At 46.8% G+C, this 23191-nt stretch overlaps 1 protein-coding gene across 1 annotated transcript in view; it reads right to left on the bottom strand.

Annotated features, from left to right (window-relative positions):
• LOC147710125 (E3 ubiquitin-protein ligase TRIM39-like) overlaps positions 1 to 23191 on the bottom strand; it is a 120221-nt gene that overhangs the window by 38546 nt on the left and 58484 nt on the right. Inside the window, exon 5 of the mRNA XM_086920823.1 lies at positions 11848 to 11897. Coding sequence (XP_086776949.1) covers positions 11848 to 11897 — 50 coding nt within the window. The remainder of the gene's footprint in view (positions 1 to 11847; positions 11898 to 23191) is intronic.

The following is a 23191-nucleotide window of genomic DNA, read 5'->3' as shown; positions in this document are numbered from 1 at the left end:
GGGAAGCCCCAATGATGAAGCATGTCACCGTGAGGAAACTCCGGTGAGTGAGGGGACTATAAAGAAAAAGTTTTCTTTCCCTGTTTCGGAAACAGACCTAAAGGTGTCATGTTCCAGTAGTTAGTCAGGTTCTCAGGATCTGAATTTTTCAGATCTTTTTTGAATAAGTATTGCTGTGGAGGGCGAACCTGGCTGATCTCTAACTCTACCTCCCCCTGTTTTGTATTTCATTGTCTATATGACGATAGCACCCAAGTCAGTGAATTCATTTCCAAGCAATGTTTGTCGAAGGATGAGCCTCTTCCCCCAGAGTTTAAGGAAGTGCTGACGACGTTATTGGCTACAGGTGATACGGACATAGGGCTATTGCAGATTCACCCGGTTTCCATCAGAGTCAAAGGCAATGCTGTCCTGCCCAGTCTTCCCCAGTACAAGATACCAAAGGCGGGAGAACGGGCGCTTTTGCAGATTATACAGGATTTGATTGCATATGGGGTTGTTGAGGAGACGAATGCGAATGTGTGCAATAGCCCAGTCTTCCCCAGTACAAGATACCAAAGGCGGGAGAACGGGCGCTGTTGCAGATTATACAGGATTTGATTGCATATGGGGTTGTTGAGGAGACAAATGCGAATGTGTGCAATAGCCCTATTCTCCCCATCTAAAAAAGGCCCCCCTGATGATCATCCTGATGTCTGCCGTTTTGTGATTGATTTGCACGAGGTGAGGAAGATAGTAATGCCTCAGTTCCCTGTTGTCCCCGACATCACTTCCCTCTTGACCATGATTCCTCCCTCTGCCACATATTTTTCTGTCATTGATTAGAAGAATGCGTTCTCCAGCATTCTAATACACCCGGATAGCAAGTACCTTTTCGGGTTCTCCCTAGCCGGCAGATGTTTTCGATTATCGGGTTCCTCAGGGCTATACTGAAAGTCCCAGTATCTACAGACAAGCTCTAAAAGGTCAATTGTCCTCCCTCGTCCTTCCCTCAGTTAATGTACTATTCCAGTATGTGGATGACATTTTGATTGCTTCAGATGCGAAGGATGGTTGCAAAGATGCAACACTTCAATTATTGCTACATTTGGCCCTTCATGGACATAAGGTGTCCCTTTGTATATTTCAATATTGTCGACAGGAGGTCACCTACTGAGGTAATCTACAGTCGAAGGAGGGAAGGAGACTAACACCGGAGTGTATTGCTACTATAACTAAGATGCCCATCCTCAAGATGCAGTGGGATGTGCAGGCTTTTATAGGTATTACTTCATACTGCAGCCACTGGATCCAGAATTTTGGTTTAGTAACAAAGCCCCTTTTGCGCCTGACCACTAAAGATATACATGAACCCCTGCCTCGGACGCAAGACTGTCTGCTTGCTTTTAAACAACTAAAGATAGGTCTTCTACACCTGTGCTTGGCAACCCAGATTAGAAGCTGTTCGCGTTGTGTGTATACGAGACGTCTGTTTTAGCACAGGCCTTTAGAGCTAAGCAAGGACTGTGTGCGTATTTCTGGACAGTGTCGCCAGAGCCCTCCCGAGCTGTCTGAGAGGGTCCGTGGCCATTTCTATACCACAATCAGCAGTGCTCGTCCTTGATACCGATCTCACAGTTATGGTACACTATGCTGTAGACACACTTTTGAACACAACGAAGACGCAGCACCTTACCAGTGCACGTCTCACTGGTTATGAGTTGACCCTGTTTGCACCACTCGTCACCATCAAAACATGTGCCACCCTGAACCCAGCATGCGTTCTCCAGCATTCTAATACACCCGGATAGCAAGTACCTTTTCGGGTTCTCCTTAGCCGGCAGATGTTTTCGATTATCGGGTTCCTCAGGGCTATACTGAAAGTCCCAGTATCTACAGACAAAGGTCAATTGTCCTCCCTCGTCCTTCCCTCAGTTAATGTACTATTCCAGTATGTGGATGACATTTTGATTGCTTCAGATGCGAAGGATGGTTGCAAAGATGCAACACTTCAATTATTGCTACATTTGGCCCTTCATGGACATAAGGTGTCCCTTTGTATATTTCAATATTGTCGACAGGAGGTCACCTACTGAGGTAATCTACAGTCGAAGGAGGGAAGGAGACTAACACCGGAGTGTATTGCTACTATAACTAAGATGCCCATCCTCAAGATGCAGTGGGATGTGCAGGCTTTTATAGGTATTACTTCATACTGCAGCCACTGGATCCAGAATTTTGGTTTAGTAACAAAGCCCCTTTTGCGCCTGACCACTAAAGATATACATGAACCCCTGCCTCGGACGCAAGACTGTCTGCTTGCTTTTAAACAACTAAAGATAGGTCTTCTACACCTGTGCTTGGCAACCCAGATTAGAAGCTGTTCGCGTTGTGTGTATACGAGACGTCTGTTTTAGCACAGGCCTTTAGAGCTAAGCAAGGACTGTGTGCGTATTTCTGGACAGTGTCGCCAGAGCCCTCCCGAGCTGTCTGAGAGGGTCCGTGGCCATTTCTATACCACAATCAGCAGTGCTCGTCCTTGATACCGATCTCACAGTTATGGTACACTATGCTGTAGACACACTTTTGAACACAACGAAGACGCAGCACCTTACCAGTGCACGTCTCACTGGTTATGAGTTGACCCTGTTTGCACCACTCGTCACCATCAAAACATGTGCCACCCTGAACCCAGCATGCGTTCTCCAGCATTCTAATACACCCGGATAGCAAGTACCTTTTCGGGTTCTCCTTAGCCGGCAGATGTTTTCGATTATCGGGTTCCTTAGGGCTATACTGAAAGTCCCAGTATCTACAGACAAAGGTCAATTGTCCTCCCTCGTCCTTCCCTCAGTTAATGTACTATTCCAGTATGTGGATGACATTTTGATTGCTTCAGATGCGAAGGATGGTTGCAAAGATGCAACACTTCAATTATTGCTACATTTGGCCCTTCATGGACATAAGGTGTCCCTTTGTATATTTCAATATTGTCGACAGGAGGTCACCTACTGAGGTAATCTACAGTCGAAGGAGGGAAGGAGACTAACACCGGAGTGTATTGCTACTATAACTAAGATGCCCATCCTCAAGATGCAGTGGGATGTGCAGGCTTTTATAGGTATTACTTCATACTGCAGCCACTGGATCCAGAATTTTGGTTTAGTAACAAAGCCCCTTTTGCGCCTGACCACTAAAGATATACATGAACCCCTGCCTCGGACGCAAGACTGTCTGCTTGCTTTTAAACAACTAAAGATAGGTCTTCTACACCTGTGCTTGGCAACCCAGATTAGAAGCTGTTCGCGTTGTGTGTATACGAGACGTCTGTTTTAGCACAGGCCTTTAGAGCTAAGCAAGGACTGTGTGCGTATTTCTGGACAGTGTCGCCAGAGCCCTCCCGAGCTGTCTGAGAGGGTCCGTGGCCATTTCTATACCACAATCAGCAGTGCTCGTCCTTGATACCGATCTCACAGTTATGGTACACTATGCTGTAGACACACTTTTGAACACAACGAAGACGCAGCACCTTACCAGTGCACGTCTCACTGGTTATGAGTTGACCCTGTTTGCACCACTCGTCACCATCAAAACATGTGCCACCCTGAACCCAGCATGCGTTCTCCAGCATTCTAATACACCCGGATAGCAAGTACCTTTTCGGGTTCTCCTTAGCCGGCAGATGTTTTCGATTATCGGGTTCCTCAGGGCTATACTGAAAGTCCCAGTATCTACAGACAAAGGTCAATTGTCCTCCCTCGTCCTTCCCTCAGTTAATGTACTATTCCAGTATGTGGATGACATTTTGATTGCTTCAGATGCGAAGGATGGTTGCAAAGATGCAACACTTCAATTATTGCTACATTTGGCCCTTCATGGACATAAGGTGTCCCTTTGTATATTTCAATATTGTCGACAGGAGGTCACCTACTGAGGTAATCTACAGTCGAAGGAGGGAAGGAGACTAACACCGGAGTGTATTGCTACTATAACTAAGATGCCCATCCTCAAGATGCAGTGGGATGTGCAGGCTTTTAAAGGTATTACTTCATACTGCAGCCACTGGATCCAGAATTTTGGTTTAGTAACAAAGCCCCTTTTGCGCCTGACCACTAAAGATATACATGAACCCCTGCCTCGGACGCAAGACTGTCTGCTTGCTTTTAAACAACTAAAGATAGGTCTTCTACACCTGTGCTTGGCAACCCAGATTAGAAGCTGTTCGCGTTGTGTGTATACGAGACGTCTGTTTTAGCACAGGCCTTTAGAGCTAAGCAAGGACTGTGTGCATATTTCTGGACAGTGTCGCCAGAGCCCTCCCGAGCTGTCTGAGAGGGTCCGTGGCCATTTCTATACCACAATCAGCAGTGCTCGTCCTTGATACCGATCTCACAGTTATGGTACACTATGCTGTAGACACACTTTTGAACACAACGAAGACGCAGCACCTTACCAGTGCACGTCTCACTGGTTATGAGTTGACCCTGTTTGCACCACTCGTCACCATCAAAACATGTGCCACCCTGAACCCAGCAACATTACTACCCCTCCCTTCTGAGAGCAAGGAGATGGATGTGCATAATTGCATTTTTCGTACAGAGGAGGAGACGAAGGGAAGGGTAGACCTGACTGATGTCCCCCTATCTGAACCTCAAGGGGAACCATATGTTGATGGCTCTTGTTTTAAATTACCAGACAGCACGACAACAGCAGAACACGCTATCACCACTCTACGCACTGTAGTTGCGACATCACGGGTCCCCTGTCAATCAGCACAAGCATCAGAGCTGGTGGCCATTCTTCGGGCCTGTGAGCTGAATGAGGGACTGGCTGTCAATATATACACTGACAGCCAGTACACATTTGGGTTGCACATTACGCAAAAGTTCCATGCGGCAAACCACACCAAGTCCGCAGGTTTTGTGGAGAAGTACAATGGTACTCTCAAGTTGAAAATGGCCATGATCAAAGAGAGTACAGCATTGCAGTGGCCAGATGCTTTACCCCTAGCTCTGATGTTTAACGAGAGTCACAGCTCACTCTAGAACAGGATTATCCCCTTATGAATTCGAGTTTGGATGGCCAGCAAATGTCTGGGGCGTCCCGCGCCCTCGAAAGTTCTCTGACATAGAATACCCCTTATTGACAGATTGTCTTTATGAATTGACAAAAAATGTGCGTTCTATTCACCAACAGATCGCTGAGGCATTGCAGCCCCATCCAGAGGGTCCGGGCCACCGGATATGGCCCGGTGATCGGGTCCTAGTTCACAACTTTGCAAGGAGGAGCAGCTTGGAGTCACACTGGAAGGGACCTTTGCAGGTCCTTCTGGCCACACGGACTGCGGTGAAAGTTGACAGTCGGAAGAACTGGATACACAGCACACATTGTAAGCGGGTGCCCCTCCTGTTGCCTTAAGATAAGTGCGTAGCAGACAGGATTGGGGATTGTGAGACAGAACAAGTGCTGCGGTTCATTCCTTTTTCAGACGCCCGCCTCATATGGGCACCAACGGAAGAAGAGAGTCCTGCAGTGCTGAATGATGCGGTGCCACCTGAAATTAAGGTCATTCAGGAGCCCCAGTCTGTTAGTCCACTTGTGATTGAGTTATGCTCAACTGAGCCCCAGTGCACCGACCTGTCTGAGTGTGACCCTTTGCCTTCTGGTCCCCTGGATTCCAACCTCTTGTTCTCTGACCCCGCTGTGCCTGAAGTGTTGAGATACAATTTGCGCCCCCGTAAAAGGAGCAGTGCACCAAAGTGAAAGTTTAATGGCTAGGGATGAACTGCGTTGCTGAAGGATAGGGTGAGTGTGCCCTGCCCGTGGTACAAGAGATAGCTTAGGGAAAGGGAGATTAGTGTGTTTTTTCGGACAGTCACCGAACAGGGCAAAGAAACTGTGTCTATGAGGAGAAGATTTTGCCCTGCCACATGGGATCGGGATCTGAGCTGGACGCACAGCTCCTCTACCAGGACTCAACACCGCCAATGCCTGACAAACAATATATATAGTATTAATTTTGGTTTTCTTTTCCAGTCATTATTATTTGTCCAGCTTGGCTCAAGTGTAAGTCTTTTTCATTGTTTGACAAAAAAGAAAAAATATCCATTTGGTCGCCCCATTCAGGAGGAAGAGCAGCCTTTTGCAGCTCCGCGTCCTGGGCAGGATGGGTCTGTTTGGTCAGCTTAGTCTGTGAAAAGTAAAATTGTCTTCGTAGCAATTATTCGGATTTCTTTAATATTGGTGCTTGTGGTAACTTTCTTTCTTGAGGAGAAATATCCCATACATACCTGGATAGCTACTACGCCTGTTCCCCCGGCACATTTTTGTTACCCATCGACTCACAAGGAGGAACACAGGAAGTCTTATAAGGATAATGTGTTCATCCAGACCTTACATCAAACGCACACTGCTTATAATGCGACAAAATATTGGGTATGTGGGTTGATGCCCTCCGTAACACATAAAAGTGAGAAATTGCTACCCATGCCCCTGTCATATGTTAATAGTTGTGAGGGCTGGTTCACATTGCTTAGCATGGGCCATTTATTTCCTCAGACTGACACACTGGAGCGAAAAAGTACTAGTTCTCGCACTCTGACACAGAATGTATGTTTCCAGCATAGAGTTCCTCCTGGTGCTCCCACAGGCCGAGAGCAGCTTGGTGGGTTGTTCTTGAGCTCTTGCCTTCAGGCAAAAGGGGTAAGAGGGGGAAATTGGTCGCGGGTTAAAAGAGCCAATTTCCTACAGTTCAACGAACCTGCATACTACCCGTCCTTCCAAGCCCCACAATGTTACTAAAGATAAGCCAATACTCTTGGCAGTAGTGGATGTCATAGCCCCTTTTGGTGTTCAGGGGGCTGGAGGGAGAGCGGTGGGGGAGAGCAGATGTAACACTACTTACACATTGAGAGCAACGAAGAGCCCACCCCTGATCCCGCCACCCAATGTTTATTTTGTCTGCGGAGCTCGCAGTTATGTTTGGCTCCCTGAGGGATGGTCAGGAAGGTGTGTCACCTTTCCTACCTTCCGCCACCAGTATATATAGCCCCTACCAATTACCATAAAGACCATCGCTTACAGCGTAGGGGCATCCCTGCCCTCGGATTTAAGAGAATGATCAACACTGAAGATATAGATCAGACAGACACTACTCTGCAGCAGTTCACAGATGCAATGAAAGGCATTATACCGTTCTGGGGCCCCATTGCCAACAGTCTTAATATTAGATGGCTCACTAGGGTAGTAGATGGGGTTAATAATACAACAGAAAAATTGACCAACATCACAGTGGAGGTCCAGGCTACGAGACTTGTTGCCCTTCAAGGCTGGTTTTAGCCGATCGAGGTGGGGCCAGCCGCGTCATTGGCAGTAGTGGCTCCGTTTATGTGCCTGACCATGCCCCCACTGTGTATGCTACCATACTGATGTTGCATAAGATAGCCTCAGAGATACACCAGGAGAACGGTACCTGGTCATTCATGGGTTGGTTCTGGGGCCTATTCGCTACTTGTGGTTGGAAGATTCTCATTTTCCTGGTTGCTATAGCAGGTATTATCCTGACATGCTGCTTATGTACACACTGTCTCCCTGCTTGCTGTGCCTGCTATGTAACAATGCTCAAGGCGCGTCCCAAGACCGTGAGAGACGATTCTAATGCAAAGGCTATGCTGATGCAGGGTATACAGGACTTGCTTAATATAGACGAAGGCATCTTCGAGTATTGATTATGTATGTTGGCATTCTACAGGACAAGCTATAATCAAGAGTTATATACTTATTATGACAGATTATGTGAGTATTTCCCTTTCCCCATTTTAAGAATTGTAAAGACCCTTACCTGATAGACCCAATAAAAATGTAAGCATGAAATGCTAAAAGGAGGGTCTGTTAGATTTGAAATGCTATTTCCGTAATGCATAGAACTGAAATGCCCCTTTTGCTATGCTCAAACTCTACTCTATTCTGTATCAAGTTAACATTCATGGTGCCATTTTTATTTACGCCATCTTGTTCTATAACCGAGATCGAGCTTCTGTCTCATGATGCCCGCCTCAGCAGAAAAGCTGCCACTGTGCCTCCAGCATGTACTTCACAAGGTTGAAGCTTTGCTGCAATAAATGAATGTACTATCTATTGTTGCATACCTTTTCTGTTAGATAGACTCGTTCCCCCATCTTAGAATGGCAGGCACCGGCTGAGTGGGCTTGGGGTCGAGATAGTATGTACCCAGTCCTGTGCCATGGTTCATCCTTCGATGTCTTCTTTGTTCACCATGGCCTGATTCCAATACCAGTTTGGGCGGACCCTTGGAGATGTTGGAAATGTATATTTGTGTTACTATGTAGAAAGGGGTCAGTCCCTCTGCAGTCCTCTCAGGAGACTGGTCAGACTGTGCTCCGCTGCAGCGTATGATTAATAAATGCTTTGGTTTGTATTCTGTCTGACCGACTCTTCATTATTGGAAATGCAAAGAGGTGGTCACGGCGTGACCCGGCTGACCCTATTAAGGTCATTTCCTTCATGGAGGCTCCGCTCATGGGACATCTTCCTTTCCACAACAGCCAACCTCCTTTCCCCTTTAGCTTGTTCCTTCTCACATTTCAGTTTGGCAAGTTTTTGTTCCTGCTCTAACTTGGCAAGCTCCAGCTTGAGCTTTCTCTCCTCCCCCCTATCTGCCAGCTTCTCTGGGGACAGGTTCTTTGATGAGACACTGCTCCCTGCTATAGTTACCACCACTGCTTCCAGCACGTCATTGGCCCCGACCACCGACAGTCCCAGATCCAGCTCAGCATCTAGGATCAGCTCCTCGTTGTCCTCAATCTCTTGCTCCTCCTCTTCTGGGGTCCCAGCCCCTGAATTATGGGCCCCTGCCCGGGCCCTCAGCATCTTCTGCAGCTCCACCTTCCTGGTGAAGGACAGGTCGACCCTGTACAGTAATCCATGAGTTGGCCACGGTGTACGTCTCCAGCTTGGCCAGCTCACAACCCATCAATGCAGGTGCAGATGCTTCTCCACAGAGACATGGTTTAGCAAACAATCAAAAAGCCAATTAAGGAGGTATGAAAAAGAGTTCGGATTGGTCTTCAGTGTAAAGTAGTAGTGAACACTGAAATACTACATGGTATTGCACAAACACAAGTCCTAACTTCTCAAACGATCACCAATGTCAGAATTTGTGTTTCTGGTTGTCAGAGTATGCACCTTGTCCGAGCAGGAACCACAGTCAGGGATAGTGAGATACACACTAAAAGATAACTTGTGCCCACCCTCTGGTAGCTTGGCACAGAGCACTCAGGCGTATCTAAAGAGGCCATGTGTAAAGTATTTGTGCAACACAACACACAGTACCACAATGAAACCACCACAAAAAGGATCCACACATGTATAGAAAAATAGATTATGATTTTATATATTAAACAAAATCAAAATGACAAAGATCCAATAAGAAGTCGAGATATGAATTTTCGAAGATTAAATGTGGTTCTAGCTCTAGCACTTAGAAGCAAAAAACGCTTTAAGGGGTTACGTGGTTTTGCCAGACTGGGACAAAGTCAAGAGTTTAGGCTTCCTACAAAGAAGCGCAAGCCAGCTACAGGACCCACACAGGGCCTCCTGAGCAAAAGCACTTTAGTCCTTGTGGCAAGCACGAGATTCAGGATACGTCAATCTCACTCCCGCAGTTGAAGAGCTGGCTTGTTTTGTTCCAGGCGTTGATGGTGATGCGCCTTTCCGGAGACAAGCTTTGGTTCCACAGAGGGTTCATTCAGTAGCCGATGGGCTGGGTTTCTCTGTGAATGTCGAAGAGATGCAGCGATCGTCTTTCAGTGAAGGCAGCAATTCAGTGGTCTAAGTGATGCATCTGGAACCAATGCACCAGGTTTCTCCATGCTTGTGAGAGCGATGTGTCAATCGTCCTTCAGTGGTTATGGCGATGCGACGGTTCCAGTGACACTGCTCGTCGCAGCAGAGTATGCGTCGATTTTGATGGAGCAAGTTCCTGGAGTCACTTCCAATGAACCAGGCACAGAAGCAGGGTTAAACACTTTGATGTCCCTGATTCTTTGAAGAACTGGAGGCTTGTCAGCTAGCCCTTGGAGACACTCTGGGACAGTTAGAGAGAGCAGACAGGCAGCAGAGAGCACAAAAAGGCAGCATTTTTCCAGAGATGCAGTCTATCAAGTAAAAATCCTCAGAACAGCAGTTCTTCTCCTTGTCCAGTGGTTTCAGTTCCAGGAGTGTACTACCTGGAGAGGTCAGAGACCCATTGCTTATACCCAGTTGTGCCTTTGAAGAGGATGTGGCTTTAAAGAAGAGTCTTTGAAGGCAATAGAAGGTCTTTCTTCTCAGCCCTGGCTACAGAATATCTGTATTGGGTAATCAGCCCTTTGTTTGGCGACAGGACACTGCCCATTCTGGTGTAAGTGTCAGCTCCTCCCTCCCATCCTGCCCATGATGAGCCATCAGGATGAAGATATGCACTGAGACAAACCTATCCTACCTTTGAGCATGGCTGTTTAGAAGAAATGCACAAAGTGCAGTTGTCACCCACCCACGTGTATTAGAGACAGGCTGCAGGAATACAGAGCAGTAATGGCAAAGAAATGTCCACGTTCTTAAAAGCGGTATTTCTAAAACAGTAATGTTAAATCTGGCTTTACCAGTAATGAGAATTTATAATTACCATTCCAAAGATATAAAACATGATATGACTACTCATTCTCAATCAGGAATTACAGTTTCAAAGTGTAATAAGGAAATCCAAATTTTAACCTATGAGAGGAGTAGGCCTCACAGTAGTAAAAAACTTAATTTGGGTGTTTGCCACTACCAGGACATGTTATAGCTTTTACTTACACAGCACCCCGCCCTATGGGCTACCTACGGCTCAGCTATAAGGTATGGAAGGATGTGAACAGAGAGGTGTCGGACTTTGTAAGGTGCAGGGGGTATCAGTAGTGAGGCATGTAGCCATTGTTTATGAAAACCCACAGTAATTTAGACATGATAGTGTACATTCACCTTTGCTGGCAAATACATTTTATTTTGAGACGGTGACAGAGGTGCTGAGAAGGTGGTGGATGGGCAGGTCAGACAACCAATAGGTTGGGGGGCAGAAGTAACATCTCAGAGTTCCTTCTGGTGGCGGACTGAAGGGCGCTAAAGATGAGGCTGCACTGGCTTTTAGCTTTGTTTGCGATAAAGAAATACCATGTACATACATACAAACATACATATATACATATTAGTAGGTGTGACAATATAATTACGGTGTGCCCAGCTTGCTCCTGAATAAAGTGGCTTTCTGACAACACTCAGGTGTGCGTGATGATTCCTTCCGAAAAAACAATTTTCATTTTTTCTTCCATATGGAACATCTCCGAATAATGCAGTAAATGTGTAGCCTGAAATTACCGGTCTTCACAGCATCAGTATTTCCAAAAGCAAAATTACTGCAGTAGAATTTCTTAAGATCCAAGGAGGGCAGCAAGAGTCAAACAGGAAACAGGTCAGGAGATCTATCAACTGAGGAGATGTTCAAGGTTGAAAAAACACAATATTTCAAAGGCATGCAATCCCAAAACATCTTTTAAAACTTCTGGAAAAGTTAGAAGGTAGAGATGCAAACTAAGCATTTGGACTCTGATTTGAGAACTAGTGCGTACTGTCATTACAAAAATACCTTTTAAGTTATTTTGCTTCTGCTGCCTCGAGTTGAACTGATCAATGTTTTGTCTTGGGCTGTGTGCATAGTTAGATGTTTTGCTGTTTTGTCATGTGTGCACACTATCAAGCATATAGCTATAACAAACTATATCATTTTCATAAACAGTATCAAACATGCATAAAAAACCCAATCGTATTTACCTTTATAACTCTTCACCACCTCTGGGCACTGAGGCATCACATTATTACATCTGAAACAGTAAATAAATAATTTTGGTGTTACAGAACAAATACTGTTTACAGGATAACATAAGGAACTCCACAGACAGCCTGTTATCCATATCCATACTAATATTATAAAGAGAGAGACCAAACCTTTGAGGCAGGTAAGCTCCGGAACCACAGCGCCAACAGGAGCACCGCATGCGGCATTGGAAAGGTGAGGCAAAGCAGATGGACATAGGCTATACACCAGCGCAACATATACTTTGGAGGGGACAAAGCACGTTGTGGGACAAAGTAGTCCGTTGGAATTAGCACCGGCTCTGAGGTGGGCGTGTGCGTTCAGCGTTGTGGTGGGCGTGTGCGTTTATGGATTGTAAAGCGTGAGAATAGCGTTCGAGAGTATGCTGCCTGCAGCGTTGTGCGTTCAGAATTGTGGTGGGCGTGTACGTTTATGGGTTGTAAAGTGTGAGAATAGCGTCCCATCACGTACGACGTTGATGCGGTGTGTGGCGTCTAGGTGTGTGGCGTCTCAGTGCACCACGCCGTGCTTCAGATGTGTGCAAAGGCACCCAGGCACATTGTGCAGTCCAGGACGGCTCAGGCGCGTTAGCACACCATCTAATTGGGAGAAATTCGGGACACGCCCAGCGTACAGCATCGAGGTGCCGCTTTGGGACACTGTGAGGTCAAGGGACTTGACAGCGAGAAATTCGGGACACACACAACGCACAGCATCGAGGTGCCGCTTTGGGACACTGTGAGGCCAAGGGACTTGACAGCGAGAAATTCGGGACACGCACAGCGCACAGCATCGAGGTCTGCTTTGGGACACTGTGAGGCCAAGGGACTTGACAGCAGCTAGACACTGTGAGGCCAAGGGACTTGACAGCAGCCACACACGCTGAACGTTGGCGCCGTCATCATCAGATGCAGAGGCAGAAATTTGAGACACGCACAGCATCGCGGTGTTGCTTTTGGACACTGTGTGGCCAAGGGACTTGACAGCAGCCACACACGCACACATATCGCTGGGGCGCTTTCGGGCACTAGCTGGACAAACGGAGACACATGTTCTGCTGCACAGTACCCCCAGCATTAGCGTGTCTGCACGGATCGACTGTTAGCGCTCTAGTTGTTCTTTAGAACACTCTAGGAGGCTGCAGTAGAACACAAAGGAATCAACTGACAGTCTCTGTCCTTGTTGGATGTACATGTTTTACTGAGAATGTCAGACTTCATTCTCACATGACTGAGAAAGATAATGTGAATTTACAGAAAATATGCTTTCAGTTTAGCTTATAGATCCCCTTCCAAACCACTGTGGGAAAAGCATGAGATAATAGTTTTCTTTCAAACATGATTCATGATATCCCAGCAGAAGGCTTTTTCACATGGTAAAATCACCTTAGAACACACCACAATTCCTAAAATGAGTATGGTACCATCAACAAATGATTTATAATGTCCTAAAACCCTCTATTAACTACAATGCTTTTTAATGAGGTGCTATCATGTATATTGGTCCCAAGATGGCTGCCAACACTTCTTGGATGAAGTGCTCACGATGAGATGTGTGGTTAGGCTCCGCCCAGATATATATGTGTTTTTGAAGTTCATTTTCATAAAAACCAATGGAGCAATTTTCACCAAATATAGCAAAGGCACTTCTGCGAACCAGCCCCTACAATTTTGCCAAGTTTGGTGTAATTCCGTTCAGCGGTTCGGGCTGTGGCCTTGTCAGAACGTCCTATGGAAATTAACATGGGGAAAAAACGTTTTGGGACCCCCCTTTTTTCTCAGCCCCCACTTCATGAATCCCCCCGAAACTTTCAGTGAAGGAGCGCAGCAGAGCTGGCCAAAATTTTGGAAAATTACACGCACATTCCTCAACCGGCGCCAAAGTTATTCCCAATAGAATGTTGCGGATTTCCTATGGTAGCTAGGTCCTAACGGAATTTTGATTCTTATATATATGCCCCAGCTCTCAGAGAAAATATTTGACTTATGAGTTCTTCCTCCTTTCTTCTTCTTTATATTTCATTTATACAGACCTCCCGGTTTGACACAGCCACGTTTAGGTATGTGTCTTCTCCACGAATATTCGCACCCACACGTCACCTTGATTAATGGTTATTTTACACGAAGTGTGAATGAACCGATCACTACTAGCTACACTCGTTTGCATGATATTTGACACAATATGTCTATACAGAACTCCTATATTTTATGAGGAAACATTAACTAAGTCATGTTATATTAAAAGAATTTTCCCCTATACTATCCTCACCTAGACTCTTTTCACGTTGTCACATATACACTACCAGCACAAACCGTTAATCACTCAGTATGCGCACAATCGCCACGATTACGTTTGGGTGCACTCATTTGCCAATATAAGTTTTGTTTCACTATAGTGGAAGCTATGACATGTTTTCACACACCATGAGATGTTGTGATCAATATTACTGCACAACTTCATACGAGATGCTCCATTGTTACCTATTTGTTATTTCAGCCCTGAGGATTCGCATAGGCGATGAAACACGTGTCGGCTGGCTGTCTAACATAATAAAGGATTCATCGGACTACTCTCCCACAGGAGATCCCCACTACTTTCTGTTGCTTTGTTTATTTGTACACTGTTACATGACTGTTATATAATTTTTGTTTGATATTTGTGTGTGTGCATAGGGTACTCCTGTTATTCATTTAGTTGGTAGTTTCTTCTACTAACTGCTGAGTTGTTCCAAGGTTTTTCCACTCACACAGTTGCACCACTTCTACACAGCGCGCTACTTATTGATGCGTCCACTGATGGCAGTGCACCCTTTGCTAATCTGACATCGAAAACCTTTTAGGATTTGTCAACACGTTATATTACTCTCTACCTTCACAGGCTCACCCAGGTACATGCACGAAAAAACACAGGATGCCATGACATACGTCAGACACAATGGGAGACCTGATTTGTTTATCACCTTCACATGCAATCCAGAATGGACAGAAATTAAACATCAATTATTCCCAAATCAAAAATCGTACGATAGGCATGACATCGTAGCGCGTGTGTTCAATTTAAAGGTGAAAGTACTAATGAAGCTGCTGAACCAAAAAGCAAACTTTGGTACAACTAAAGCGTACATCTTTACAATAGATTGGCAAAAAAGAGGACTTCCTCACGTACACATTTTATTGTGGCTTGAAAGTAAAATACAGCCTGACGAAGTAGATCACATCATATAAGCCGAGCTGCCTGATCCTGTTACGGATCAACTATTATTCCAAATTTTCAAGAAAACATGCTCCATGGCCCATGTGGGGAACACAACATTCATTCACCCTGTATGAAAAACGGTATTTGTACTAAGAAATACCGAAGGGGGCTCACTGATGAGACAGAAACTGGTGTTAATGGGTATCCCGTTTACTGTCGAAGAAGCACTGAGCATGGTGGGCATACTGCCACAATCACAGTCAGAGGAGCGGAGGTCACTGTAAATAATATGTGGGTTGTTCCATATTCCCCTGTACTGTGCCGCTCTTTTAATGCACACATTAATATAGAATACTGCCAAAGCAGTAAAAGCTATAAAATATACATGCAAATATATCAACAAAGGCTCTGATCAGGCAACTGCTACTATACAAAACAAACACAATGAGATAGAAACATATGTGAATGGCCGTTATATTAGCGCGTGGAGGCTTCTTGAGTTTCACATTCATGAAAGGCATCCCACTGTCACACATTTGGCCGTACATCTACCGAATGGAGAAAGAGTGTATTTTAATGACACTAACCTTAGGTGCATTGCACAAAACTCTCTGTCAACAACCCTTACCGCGTTCTTTCAGTTATGTGGGTCTGACAATTTTGCCACAACCTTGCTATACTATGAAGTTCCACAGTACTACACATGGGTCCATTCAACGTTTACACGTCGGAAACGCGGACAGGAGGTACTAGGTCACCCTGGGGTTAGGAAAGACTCAGCTCTTGGTAGGATGTACAGTATTCACCCAAACCAATCTGAATGCTTCCATTTAAGGATTCTTTTACAACATGTCCGTGGCCCTACTGATTTTGAGAGTCTTTTGACTGTTAACGGGCAACTAATGCCAACCTATCAGGCGGCCTGTAAACAACTCGGTCTTATTGAAGACGACGAACATTGGAAGCTACGTTAGCTAATGCGGCACTTTCAGAATCTCCATATAAACTCAGGGAATTGTTTGTAACAATTTTGCTATTTTGTCAACCATCTGATCGTATGGCTTTATGGGAAGATTTAAAAAATGATCTATGTGAAGATATACAACACACACTATGCGTCTGCACTCTCATAATTACTGTATGCCAATCACCAATGACATTGTTAACCTAGGACTAATAGAAATAGAAGACTCACTGTATCTATTAAGCGAGAAGTCCTTACAAGATTTCTGCCTGCCGCCAGCGGTCAGGACAAACCAAACTGGATACCACAATATAGCTCACAGACATAATATTACCGAACTACATGACTACCTTGCTCAACACTTGCCGAACTTAGTTCCCGATCAACTACTCGCCTACAACACCATAGTTGATAGTGTGGAAAACAACCAAGGCAAATTTTTGTTCATAGCCGCCCCAGGTGGGACAGGAAAAATGTACTTAATAAACCTCATACTAGCCAAAATTCGATCTTCAGGCAAATTGGCTCTTGCTGTTGCCTCTTCTGGAATAGCTGCCACTTTGCTCACTGGTGGAAAAACCGCACATTCTACTTTTAAACTACCTTTAACTGTTTCCCTTGAAAAGGATTCTATATGCTCTATTCAGAAAAACGGACCTTTAGGGACACTGCTTCAAAATGTGTCTCTTATGTGCGACGAATGTACAATGACACACCGCTCACATATAGAGGCAGTTGACAGAACTCTAAAAGACATTAGAAATTCTTCCAACATCATGGGAGGCGTGACTTTTGTGTTTGCTGGTGACTTTCACCAGACTCTTCCTGTGGTGCCTAGAGGAAAGCATGCTGATATACTAAAAGCATGCTAAAAGCATCACACTTATGGAACTCTGTACAATCTATTACCTTACGCACTAACATGAGAATATATTTAGGAGGTGGAGATACAGTATTTGCAGATCTTCTACTACAAGTGGGTAATGGAGAAATACCTGACACTAATGGCATTATCAACATGCATGACTTAGGTAAGCCTCTCTGTACCTTACATGACCTCATACAACGTGTTTACCCAGACATTCAGCATCCTCTATGCAAAGATTACACATGGATTTGCGAAAGGTCTATAGTTGCGCCCCGAAACTTGGCAGTACATTATATCAATGAACACATCCCCGGTGAAACCAAAATATATAAATCCATTGATACAGTATTAGATACACAAGACGCCGTGCATTCTCCGCAAGAATTCCTCAACTCACTTAACCCTTCAGGACTCCCCCCTCATACACTCCAAATTAAAGTCGGTGTTCCTATCATGTTATTAAGGAACCTGCATCCACCTAATCTCTGCAATGGGACGCGCCTCCAAGTTAAAGGTCTTTTACCATATGTCATTGAGACCACTATTCTCACTGGCCCTGCTGATGGACAGTTAGCTCATATTCCCCGAATACCCATGATCCCTACAGATCTACCATTTCGATTTAAACACTTACAATTCCCTATTAACATTGCTTTTGCATCCACCATAAACAAATCACAAGGTCAGACATACAAAGTCATTGGGATAGACTTACGAGAGGACTGCTTCATTCATGGACAGTTATATGTCGCCCTCTCTAGGTCCGGGAATGCTGACAACCAATTTATTCTAAATCCTGATTCCCATGAAACAAGAAATGTTGTATACCATGAGGTTTTGAAATAATTTATTCTCACCTATTCAAACCATTGCAGACATTCTTTTTTATACCCGGACAATGTCGGGATGGGCCGCTAGTTAGGAATATAATCCTGTCATCACAGGCGCTCCTTTGGACCAGTGCTCAGCGCCTGCTACTATTGGCACACGACATTCAAAGCTCCAGTGATCCATGGCAACCCAGTTACACCCTACTGAGCAGAGGCTGGGAGAGGATAACAGGTGAAAACCCCACTAAAAGCACAGAATACTGAACAAACCAGGCACTCTGCTTGCAATGATGAAGGAGCATAGATTGGCAGCCAATAAAGCCTGTCAATTGGTAAAAAGACAATCCTGCAATGCCTGATTCAAACTGGTCAAGTTCAATGATTCCCAATATTGAAATAACCCTCACACACTCTAAGAGTGTCATGCGTCATGGGACTCCTTAAGGTCAGGGTGGGCTCGAACAAGTTCCAGGGAGCAGGTAAAAGAATGAGATCAGATGGCATAATGATTAGAAACTCCTCTGGCTCTCTCCAAGGTATCCCTTTCTTAGTGGAGAAGTTGGGGAAGTTAAAAAGAATACCAAGAGGAATTAGGATTTAATGGTCCTATGACCCTATACCAACATGTTTCAACCCTATTCTATGGCCCAGGAGGGTCCGGGGCTTTTCTCAGGGTGATTTAGAATCACCTCCCTGGTGTGTGCGTGTTACGCGGTGTCTAGTTCATACACAACAGATGCATGTAACTGACTGCATCTAGGGGCAAAGTGTATACTTTCTTTTTTGTGTCCAACCTGTAATCAAAAAGTCCATATTAACACCGGCATTTATGGTATTTTTCACCAGTATGAAATTGCCGGTACGTTATAATGAATCCCATTGTGAGATCTATATATTATAACGTTGAGGTTAAATAAACCCCTCGGCTATCAGCAATAGAGTACCTGGACATGAGCCTTTCTCACCAGGACACCTGTAGCAATACATATACGTTGAATACTCACAAATTCCGCGAGAGTCAATAGTGTATTGCTCGTACATCATATCATCTTAAGCACAACAGCCACAACAGTGAATGCCTTTTCCAAATACAAACACCTGCTTCCAATTAGAGAACTGAAGCCCCCCTCATTGGTCACAACATGCCCCATGAGTGAGATATGTTTAATGATGGTTTTAAATTCACCTACATCAATCACGCCCTGGTAACACACAGACTAATGCATGCTGCACTCACCCATTGGTGTTGAACTGATCGCCTCTCGGGAGAGCGTGGAGACGGGGGTCGCCCTGTAGTCGCACTCTTTTTGTTTACAATGGAGGTTAAAGATGTGAGACAAACCAAAAGTGAGGCCGAGAAAATGCAAACATTGAGCGGCGCCACCCGATCCTTAGTGGCATCCGGGGGCGGGAGCCAGCATGGGACGCCTTCAGGGTGGAACAAGGACAGGGAAGAGCCAGCACACGTCATTAGGGAGGCAGGGCCGACCTTCCCTCCCCCGAGGGTACAAAAGCCTCGGGGGAGGCTGAACTAACCCTCTTTGTCCTCTCTTTACAGCTCCGGCGGCAGCAGCCCAGCAAAGAAGTACAACGGTAGCTGGGTTACTGCACGTGGAGAAAAGGAGAGGGCCTCGCAGCATAGTCATTTAGGTGAGTGGTAGAGTCGTTTGTGTCGCCTAAACGATGCGTGTAAGGGACATTAAATTCATACAGTTATTCGTGTTTTAAATCTAAAAATTTCACCACACAATAGTTCCCGGTCATCTTGACTAAACGCGCTGTTAGATCGCGTATTCCCACATGAGGGCAGCATTGTATAATAACAACCTCCTACAACAAAATTTCACCCAGCTGGTAGCTGCCCATTGAACAGTTGCACGATGTAATGCCCAGCACAAGTCAGCAGTCTAGTGCTGAAGCCTGTATTCACACTGAACACCCACCCACCACTGATGTCACTGGTCATGTGACACAGCATCAATAAAAGAGGCTGAGCGCACGTGCTCTGGGCCAGTTGCACCATGCCTCCAGTGTGTCCTGCGTCAGTACATGTGTGCTTGCCAGCATGAGGGCCTAAGGCCCACCACAGCCCTTTACAATGGCGACGAGGGTTTAGCTGTGCCCATGCGTGCCAGCTAAGAAAAAAAACGTCAAGAAGAAAAGGGGAAGAGAATGCTGCTCGCCTGAGAGCACCCCTGCGACGAACAGATCCGGCTGCCGAGAGGCCCGTGGGGCGTGTGTCGAGCCCCGGGCCTGGAGAAGAAGGAGGAGGTGACCGGAGCCCACCTGCACCTCTCCAGCCTGCCGTGGCCCGCCCTGCCATGGCGATACCCTGAGGAGACGACGAAGAAACCACCGCGGTGCCCACCCGCGTAAGAACAGGCCCGTCGGCCGAAGGTGAGCCCCAGACTGTGAAGCACTAAAAGCGGAGCCCACCCGCTATATTACATGAACACTTGAAGTGCCCCCTGAAATGCGAGCGGCGATGCACATTGGCCCCCGTAATTAAGACAAAGCTCGCGGAGCCCACCCGCGGCCTGCCTGCTGCGACGCGACGTCGGCCGCAACTGCCTAGATGATAAAGCAAGGCTCGCGGAGCCCACCCGCGGCCTGCCTGCAACTTCCCCCGTAGCGTGTATGAAGAGCAGCGGCGGGGGGATTAACTGAAGAGGAGAGCACCCGCAGCGTGAGGAGAGCTGCCGGGCACTCAAACAATCAAAGCGGAGCCCAACCGCATTAGTGTGAAGCTCTTCTCACCCTGACACGTTTGACCACGGTCACCCGCCAAGCGCTAACACCTCTGCCAAGCCCACAGCAACCTCTCCACCCCGCGCAGCGTGTGGCACGAGGCTGCGGCAGCGAGGTGGAGAGAGGAGAACCAACGTCGGCCTGAGCCCCGGATGCAGCGCAGCCCTGTGAGGAGAACTGCGAGGCACTGCAGGAATGCGCTACAAACCGATGCCGTACAAGAGCCTAGCAGTCAGAGGCGGGCTGCAATGAACACCCGACCGGCTGATAAATGAATAGAACTGGTGTGAAAATGACTCACCGATGAGGGACAAAGCGAGCTCCCTGCAAACACAGAGCTCCGATCAATCCCAGCTCGAGGAAGATAGATGCATCACCGGCAGCACAAGGAAGGTTTGCAGTTAAAGACTACGAAGGGCAGCAACCTGCCTGCCGTCACGTCCAAAGAAATAAACAAGCCATCGCAACGCTGAGGAAGAGAAAAGGTAAATGCGCAGCCGCGCGCCAGCAGCACAAAAGAGCGTGAAGACGACCCCAGGAAAGCGACAGAAACCCCAGAAGCGCGCCAGGAGTGCAGCGACTCTTCACAGGATATCCAAGAGAACGCGCGACAAGTGCGCCCACAAGACGTTCACAAGAATCGCAACCAGCACCTAACAGAAGAAGCACGACCAGGAGAAGATCCATGGAGTGGTGACGCAACACTCCAGAAGCAAACACCCAAGAAGCATCTACACCACGCCAGAAGAGAAGACAGCGATGCCTAGTGGCCACAGGCCATCGCTGCAGCAGAATGGCGAAAGCAGGAACACCCCCCACACGAACCAACGATGGTTCTAGAACCCAGCACCAGGAAGTGCGAAGGCGCATGGCGCAAATGCGCAGCAGTGCGGACAGCACTAGCCCAAAGCAGCAAGTCACAAAGAAGACACGAAAAGCGCACCCAGATGCGCACCAAAGCAACTCAACTGCGATGAAAAGAAAATGGTTGCGCAGTCAACCCGTAGCATTGAAGAATCTGCACAACAGCAACTTGGCCACTCAGCATGGTCACCAAGCACCAAGAAGCTCAGCACCACGAATCTTACCTGCCAGACCTCGGCAGACGAGACCAGCACGAGGTCCAAGAAGTTCAGACAAGGCGCAGTCCGAGGACCTGGACCCACGAACTTCAACCACACAAACTAACGAAAGCAACAGGAAGATGTGAAGGTCGTGACGCTAACCCTGGAAGTGAGTGACAAGAAGACAGTGTCCTAGAACTAGGACAAGACCAGGAAGACACGTGCAGAGTGGGCGCGCTGCATGGGGAAGCCTGGCCAGAGAAGATGAAGAAAAGGGGACACATGGGTACGTCGCGAGAAGAGGAGAAGAAGAAAGATCGGAGTGGCATGCCGCCACCGAAGAAAGGAAGAAAAGAAGAAAGGAGAAAGAACAGAGTGGCCACTGCCACTAAGAAGAAAAGAAGGAAGAAGTAATCAGAGTGGCACGACTGTCAGGGTAAGAAGAAGGAAGAAAGAACAGAGTGGCCGCCGCCGCTAAGAAAAGAAGAAGGAAGCCACCCCTGCGGAAAGAAGGAAAGGGACAGGCACTGGAACACCTGAGTGCAATGGAAGACAAGCCTGGCAAGAACACCGGCAGCGCAGACCAAAGACAACCACCTACGAGCCATCCATCCACATGGCGATCGCAGAAGAGAGCAAGATAGACTGTTGGCGACATCTACCTCTGGGGTTTGAGCGGAAGATTGGATGGCAAGACTACTCAGGCCTCCGGAAGTTGAGGACCTGACCTACCTCGCACCAGCCCGTGGCAAACCAGAATCAGAGGCCTCAAGGGACTTTGGTGGCAGCAAGTCCCGCACGGGAGACAGATCTACAGAAGCACGTCTGCAGAACCCAAGAGGATGAAAGCCTCGAGAGCAATGAAGAGAGTCGACAACTCAACCTTCAGGTGGAACTAGGACACGACGGTGAGGCTCGTGGAGCGCCCTGCTCACGGCCCGAGGGCTATGGTAGAGCAACGCGACCAAAAACACCAGTCCAGTGGAAACCTGGCAAAGAGGTCCTCCCGGACATCTTGTGGCAGAAGAAAACCGGCGAGAGGGGCATCCTAATGAGAGGGATGTTCGCACCTACTCTTTTTACCTGCCAAGAAACACACTGAAGCCTGCCCGGAAACATCACGCAACCAGCATGGAGAAAAGAAGCCGGAAGACAAACAACAACCATGTCATCCATCTCTCTTTAACTATTCATCACCAAGAGAGCAAAGCAAAATGCAGGGCTGAGAACAGCGGACAGACAGCACAGAAGAAGAATGAACCCGCCGAACAACTGCGATCCGTGCCACCGAGAACTGTTAATCCCAAACGAAAGAACTATACTGCCTGCGGCTTGCAAGCAGCCCAAGAGACTCGTTTTGAAAGCGAAAGTCCAATGTTATTTTCTGTGTTTTCTTTCCCCCACAGGCTTTTGGACTTTTTACTGTTTGGTTTGATTTTAACCAATTTGGGAAGGGATGTAATGCCCAGCACAAGTCAGCAGTCTAGTGCTGAAGCCTGTATTCACACTGAACACCCACCCACCACTGATGTCACTGGTCATGTGACACAGCATCAATAAAAGAGGCTGAGCGCACGTGCTCTGGGCCAGTTGCACCATGCCTCCAGTGTGTCCTGCGTCAGTACATGTGTG

Source organism: Lissotriton vulgaris, chromosome 5 (assembly GCF_964263255.1).
Source record: "Lissotriton vulgaris chromosome 5, aLisVul1.2, whole genome shotgun sequence".
NCBI classification, from domain to species: domain Eukaryota; kingdom Metazoa; phylum Chordata; class Amphibia; order Caudata; family Salamandridae; genus Lissotriton; species Lissotriton vulgaris.
Note: the sequence above shows the minus strand (reverse complement) of the source record. Positions and strands in the feature narration are given on the sequence as shown.